Below are 7,863 nucleotides of genomic sequence, written 5' to 3'. Positions count from 1 at the left end.
CCTCCCCCAAGTCCCTCCTCCCTACCTTTTATCTTAGCCTGCTTGGCACACTTTCCTCATTCCTGATGAAGGGCTCATGCCCGAAACGTTGATTCTGCTGCTCCTTGGATGCTGCCTGACCTGCTGCGCTTTTCCAGCAACACATTTTCAGCTCTGATCTCCAGCATCTGCAGTCCTCACTTTCTCCTACAGAGTCATAGAGACAGACAACACAGAAACAGGCCCTTTGCTCCAACCCAGCCATGCTGACCAGGTTTCCCAAACTGAACGAGTCACATTTGCCTGGAATTGGCCCATATTCCTCTAAACCTTTCCTATCCGTGTACCTGTACAAATGTCTTTTAAATGATGTAATTATATCCATGACTACCACTTCCTCTGGCAGCTCGTTCAATATACGCACCACCCTCTGTGTGAAAAAGTTGCACCTTAGACCCCTTTTAAATGTTTCCCCTCCCTCCTTAAATCTATGCCCTCTAGTTTTGGACTTCCCTACCCGGGGAGAAGACCTTGAATATTCACCTTATCTATGCCCCTAATGTTTTCGCAAAGCTTCATAAGATCCCCCTCAGCTCCCTACTTTCCAGGGTAAAAGGTCCTGGCCTATTCAGCCTCTCCTTATAACTCAAACCCTCCAGTCTCGGCGACACCTTGTGAATCTCTTTTGCACCTTTTCCAGTTTAGTAACATCCTTCCTGGAGCATTTAAGACATTTCTGTTTTCTTCATTTCAGGGCTTCTCACTGTGATCAATCTCTCCAATCAATTCATTAAAATCAGTGAATTGCCTCTCATTGTCCCTCCCCTTTCTCTCTCATCAATAAACCGGACAAACATGACCTACATATCCTTTTCAAAAGGCACCGACCCCCTCCACTCCAGGGACCAGAGAGACATTCTAAAGGGAGAGATCAGAGTTTGGCTTCTGCAGTTTGGTCTGCAGCTCTGAATTTTTGGCTGTATGATCACTGGGAAACTCTAGTGGCATCAGTGGGATAACCTTGGGTTTATACAGCCTGGAATCAGACCTTGTGTGTGAAAAAGCTGCCCCTCATGTCTTTTTAAAATCTTTTTCCTCTCACCTCAAAAATATGCTCCTATTTTTGAACTCACCCATCCTAGGGAAAAGAACTTTGCTATTCAAAGTGATACCCCTAATGATTTTATATACCTCTAGAAGGTCACCCCTCAACTTACTGTGCTCCAGCCATTCCTTATGAATCAGGCCTTCCAGTCCCAGCAACATCCTGGTAAATCTTTCATGAATCTTTTTCAATTTAATACTATCCTTCCTATAGCAGGATGGCCAGAACTGTACACAATATTCCAAAGGTCGCTTCACCAACATCCTGTACAACCTCAACATGGCATCCCAACTCCGATACTCAATGGTCTGAACAATGAAGACAAGTGTGCTAAACAACTTCTTAACCACCCTGTCTACCTGTGGTGTAACTTTCAAAGAACTGCATACCTGAATCCCTGTTTGATGGCATTACCGAGTACCCTACCATTAACTGTATAAGGTCAAAAATCAAATGACACCAGGTTATAGTCCAACAGATTTATTTGAAATTGCAAGCTTTTGGAGCTCTGCTCCCTCCTCAGGTGTGGTATGATAGGGAAATATAAGACACAAGATTTATAAGCAAAAAGTTAGCAACTTTAAAACTAGCTGCCCTTATTAAATCCTTATCTCAGTTCTCTCTCTCACACACACACACACACACACACACATGACAATAAGGGATATTCTGTTCTATATTCTGGATTAGAGGTGCTGGAAAAGCACAGCAGTTCAGGCAGCATCTGAGGAGCAGTAAAATCGACGTTTCGGGCAAAAACCCTGTATTCCTGATGAAGGGCTTTTGCCCTAAACGTCGATTTTACTGCTCCTCAGATGCTGCCTGAACTGCTGTACTTTTCCAGCACCTCTAATCCAGAATCTAGTTTCCAGCATCTTCTGTCATTGTTTTTACCGATATTCTGTTCTATATTCCTTTCTATTCTATTCTTATTTTTGACCAGAGTCTCAATATCTTTATTTATCCATTGTTCCCTCCTCTTATCAATTTTATCCTTCACTGACAGGAACATAATGCCTTCTGAACCTGTATTATCTCACTTTCAAAAGCTTCCCACTTGCCAGTTTACCTGTGAACCATCTCCTCCAATCAACTCTTGAAAGTTCCTGTCTCGTGCCATCAAAATTTGCCTTACTCCAAACAAGAACTCACTAAGAATTCAGATTTTTGGTTCTTCAGGATCTCGTCTAGGGTGGAAAAGAGCTGTTCGAAAGGGACAGGTTTCACCTGAACTGGAAGGTGACTAATATTCTGCCGAGGAGATTTGTTAGTGCTGTCGGGAGCCTTTAAACTAGTAGGGAGGGGCAGCAGGTGATCCTAAGTAGTAGTCAGAATAGAAAGACAGATGAGAATGGTTCTGAATTAAAAAAAGAGCAAGTTAATTAGAAAAGGCAAGCTGGAGCAAGTTAGAGAACATGGTAACTTTGATGAATTAAACTGCATTTATTTCAATGCAAGGGGTTTTATAGATAAGGCAGATGAACTCAGGGTATGTATGGGAACAGTCTGGTTTCAGTTCCTTATGTTTGACTACATAGCAGTCTGTTACCACTGAGTGACTCACTATGCCATTTCAGTGAAAAGTGATCTACAATTTAGATCAGATAAATCAAGATGGGAGAAGGCTTGATGGAGCATAAATGCTGATACTGGCTGGTTGGGCCTAATGACCTATTTCTGTGCTCTGAGTTCAATGTAAGCATTACACAGATCATGGAAAATTAGAACGCAGTACAGGCCCTTCAGCCAATGATGTTGTGCCAACCTGTGAAATTAACCTGATGCCCATCTAACCTACACTGTTCCATTATTATGTACAGTATTTGTATGCCCAATGCCCATTTAAATGTCCTTAACATCGATGGGTCTACTACTGTTGCAGGCAGCCTCTACTACTCTTTGAGTAAAGAAACTAGCCCTGATATCTGTCCTATATCTATCATTCATACTTATGAAAATAATTTTAAAATTATGCTTGCTGTTGCTTTCAGCTAATTGACTTACGTGAAATGCATATCGATGAAGTATTATATGAAATAGCCGAAAAGATTATGATCAACTTGCCAGAAGATCATACCTTAACTTTGGAAAACATGGTTGCATACAATGAGGTAACATTGTTTTATAGACTTTATTTGGAATTTATACTTTTGAGTCAAATTATTGATCTTTGACATATGTTCGTATTAATCAAAGTCAGCCATAGAAGCTTTGTTAAAAGCAGTGAATGCTGAAAATAGTGGAAATACTTAACAGATTTTCGAGCAACTGTGTAGAAGAGTTAACGTTTCACATTGATCTTTCGTCAGACATGGCTTATATATGGGATTTTGTATGGGAAACTCTTGCCTACACCAGATTCTCTCCCTGTGTAGCCAATGTATATTGAAGTGAAAACACCCTACCCAAGCTCCAAATTGTGGGCATCTATCTTCATGATAGTGTAACCTATGCTAAATATCATAATCCGTATATTTAATTGCACAGCTTTTTAATTTTATGAAATGAATTTTAAATTTAAGTACAATGCAATAAAGTCCCTTGAACAAGAGTCTTAATTGATTGTGTAGGACCCCCTACCTAAAACAAAAAAGTGGGAATCAGTACCAAAAAAGAGAAAATGCTGGAAAATCTCAGCAAGTCTGGCAGCATCTGTAAGGAGAGAAAAGAGCTGACGTTTCGAGTCTAACTGACCCTTTGTCAAAGTGGGAATCAATATTTGTTAACAATAATGGATATGTCCACTAGATTTCCAGAAGCTGTTCCATTACGCAATATCACAGCTAAAAGGATTGGAGAGGAATTACGTAATTTTTTTCACGAGATACGGACTACCCACAGAGATACAATCAGGTCCAGAACTAGAGGGCATAGGTTTAGGGTGAGAGGGGAAAGATATAAAAAAGACCTAAGGGGCAACTTTTTCACACAGAGGGTGGTACATGTATGGAACAAGCTGCCAGAGGAAGTGGTAGAGGCTGGTACAATTGCAACATTTAAGAGGCATTTGGATGGGTGTATGAATAGGAAGGGTTTGGATGGATATGGGCCGGGTGCTGGCAGGTGGGATGAGATTGAGTTGGGATATCTGGTCGCATGGACGGGTTGGACCGAAGGGTCTGTTTCCATGTTGTACATCTCTATGACTCTATGACTCTATGAACTGCGTACCATCCAGAATTGCAGAGAGTGCGAGAAAGGCGGCATCGGACATTAAGGACCCAGATAATTGGGATAAGGAATTCCATTTGTACTTGTTGTGATCAGAAATTCACAGAGAGAATCAATCAAATTCAGTCCATTTGTATCAGTTTTTGAGCATGAAGTGAGAGGACCTCCAAAATCGATTAAGGAGAAATTTATAAGTCAGAATTCAGAGACCACATATTTAGACTATGTGGCAGATTTTAATGAATAATTGAATAGAGTGGGGCAGTTGGCTGGATAACATTTAAAAGTATCACAGCATACAATGAAACAGGATGCAGACAAGAAATCAAAAATTCACAATTTTGCGATCGGCGATAAAGAGTTAGTGTTGCTTCCAGTGATAGGTGAACATTTAAAAGCAAAATTTAGTGGATCTTATCAAGTTGAAAGGAGGTTGAGTGAGGTGAACTATTTGATAAGGACCCCAGAAAGAAAGAAATCTCACAGACTGTGTCATGAGAATATGCTCAAAAGATATTTTGAGGGATGGACAGCAAAAGGAGTTTAGATTAGAGTGATGCTGGAAAAGCGCAGCAGGTCAGAGGAGCAGGAAAATCGACGTTTCGGGCAAAAGCCCTTCATCAGGAATAGACCTGTTTTTAACTTTTTTTTCTCTCCTCCCCTTACTCACTCCTCGAACTCTCTCTCTCTCCCCCTTCCCTCCACTCTCTTTCTCCTCTCCTCCACTCACTCACTCACTCACACTCACTCACTCCCCCCGAAACCCACTATTCCTGATGAAGGGCTTTTGCCCGAAACGTCGATTTTCTTGTTCCTCGGATGCTGTCTGATCTACTGTGCTTTTCCAGCACCACTCTAATCTAGACTCTGGTTCCAGCATCTGCAGTCCTTGTTTTTACCTAGCAAAAGGAGTTTGTGTTATTGGTTACAAGACAGAGTGAAGAACTAAGTTCAGAGGATTCTGAATTGGGTATTCCTCAAATTAAATTAGACAACAAGGAAGTTGTCAAAAATTGAGATAAATTAATGAGTTACCGTCCATTTGAACATTGAAATGATCTGAAAGAGTTATTGCTATCACATGGGGAGATTATGTGGAAATAAGCTGGGAACATAGAACATAGAACAACACAACGCAGAACAGGCCCTTTGGCCCTCGATGTTATGCTGACCTGTGAACTATTCTCAGCTTGTCCCTCTACACGATCCCATCGTCATCCCTGTGCTTATCTAAGGATTGTTTAAATCTCCCTAATGTGGCTGAGTTGACTACATTAGCAGATAGGGCATTCCACGCCCTTACCACTCTCTGTGTGAAGAACCTGCCTCTGACATCAGCCTTAAATCCATCACCCATCAATTTGTAGTTATGCCCCCTCATACAAGCTGACGTCAAAGACTTTCACTGTCGACCCTATCTAATCCTCTGATCATCTTGTATGACTCTATCAAATCCAATCTTAGCCTTCTTCTTTGTAATGAGAACAGACTCAAGTCTCTCAGCCTTTCCTCATAAGACCTTCCCTCCAGACCAGGCAACATCCTGGTAAATCTCCTCTGCTCCTTTTCCAATGCTTCTATATCCTTCCCGAAATATGGGGAACAGAACTGTACACAATATTCCAAGTGTGGCCACACTAACGTTTTGTAAAGTTGCAGCATGATATTGCGGCTCCGGAACTCAATCCCTCTACAAATGAAACCTAATACATCGTATGCCTTCTTAACAGCACTGTCAACCTGGGTGGCAACTTTCAGGGATCTATGTACATGGACTCCAAGATCCCTCTGCACATCCACACTACCAAGAATCTTTCCATTGACCCAGTACTCTGCCTTCCTGTTATTCTTCCCAAAGTGCATCACCTCACATTTAGCTGCATTGCATTCCACTTGCCACCTCTCAGCCCAATTCTGCAGTTTATCCAAGTCCCCCTGCAATCTATAACATTCTTTCAAACTATCCACTACTCCACCGACTTTAGTGTCATCTACAAATTTACTAATCCATCTACCTATGCGTGCGTCTAAGTCATTTATAAAAATGACAAACAGCATTGGTCCCAAAACAGATCCTTGTGGCACACCACTAGTAACCGGACTCCAGGCCGAATATTTTCCATCAGCCACCACTCGCTGCCTTCTTTCAGAAAACCAGTTTCTAATCCAAACTGCTAAATCACCCTCAATTCCATGCCTCTGCAATTTCTCCAACAGCCTACCATCTTTTCTAGTCTAATATCTCGTACCTCATTCTTCTCCTCTACAATATTCTCCTTTTCCTGAGTGAAAACCGATGAGAAATGTTTGTTTAGCATCTCTCCGATCTCCACAGGATCCACACTCAACTTCCCACTTCTGTCTTTGATTGGCCCTATTCCTACCCTAATCATCCTTTTGTTCCTCACATACCTATAAAAAGCTTTAGGGCTCTTCTTTATTCTCTTTGCTAAAGATTGCTCATGTCCTCCCTTTGCTCTTCTAACTCTCTCTTTAAATCCTTCCTAGCTGATCTATAACTTTTCATCGCCTCATCTGAACCATCTTGCCTCATCAACACATCCTTCTTCTTCTTAACTAGAGATGCAATTTCTGTAATAAATCACGGTTCCCTTACCTTATCACTTCCTCCCTGCCTGGCAGGGACATACTAATCAAGGACATGCAATATCTGTACCTTAAACCAGCTCTACATTTCCATTGTCTGCATCCCCTGCATTTTGCTACCCCATTCTATGCAACCTAATTCTTGTCTAATCGCATTATAATTGCCCTTTGCCCCATTGATAACTCTTGACCTGTGACATGTACCTATCTCTTTTCGTCGCTAAACTAAACATATGGTCACTCTCTCCAAAGTGCTCACCTACAACTAAATCAAACACCTTGCCTGGTTCATTACCAAGCACCAGATCCAGTATGGCCTCCTGTCTTGTCGGCCCTTCGACATACTGTGTCAGGAAACTCTCCTGTACACATTGGACAAAAACTGATCCATCTGACTACTAACCTAATTATGCAGGTGTGGATATAGGAGATGCTGTTCCGATGAAGCAACAACCTTACAGGTTCAAAAGGAGATTGAAAGCATGCTGCAAGACAACATAATCAAAGTGAATTGCAGTGACTGGAGCTCACCCACTGAATTGGTGCCACGACTAGATGGTACCCACTGGTTATGTATGGACTATCGCAAATTCAATGCAGTTACAAAGACTGACGCATTTCCGATTCCGTGTTTGGAAGATTGTGTAAAAAAGGTAGGACAAGCAACTCATACTTCTAAGTTGGACTTGTTCAAAGGACACTGGCAGGTACTTTTGTTTGGAAGAGCAAAGACAATTTTGGCTTTCGTAATGCTGAATGGACTGTATCAGCTTAAATTCTGGATTAGTGGTGCTGGAAGAGCACAGCAGTTCAGGCAGCATCCAAGGAGCTTTGAAATCGACGTTTCGGGCAAAAGTCCTTCATCAGGAATAAAGGCAGTGAGCCTGGAGTGTGGAGCGATAAGCTAGAGGAGGGTAGGGGTTGGGAGAAAGTAGCATAGAGTACAATAAGTGAGTGGGGGAGGGGATGAAGGTGATAGGTCAGGGGGGAGAGGGTGGAGT

At 41.9% G+C, this 7,863-nt stretch overlaps 1 protein-coding gene across 1 annotated transcript in view; it reads left to right on the top strand.

Moving 5' to 3' along the window:
- LOC122540182 (dynein axonemal heavy chain 8-like) overlaps nucleotides 1-7,863 on the top strand; it is a 1,320,893-nt gene that overhangs the window by 439,507 nt on the left and 873,523 nt on the right. The window contains exon 21 of the mRNA XM_043675532.1: nucleotides 3,076-3,203. Within this exon, the coding sequence (XP_043531467.1) occupies nucleotides 3,076-3,203 (128 nt within the window). The remainder of the gene's footprint in view (nucleotides 1-3,075; nucleotides 3,204-7,863) is intronic.

This window comes from Chiloscyllium plagiosum, chromosome 3 (assembly GCF_004010195.1).
Source record: "Chiloscyllium plagiosum isolate BGI_BamShark_2017 chromosome 3, ASM401019v2, whole genome shotgun sequence".
Taxonomy (NCBI): Eukaryota; Metazoa; Chordata; class Chondrichthyes; order Orectolobiformes; family Hemiscylliidae; genus Chiloscyllium; species Chiloscyllium plagiosum.
This window is presented reverse-complemented; position numbering and strand designations above follow the sequence as displayed.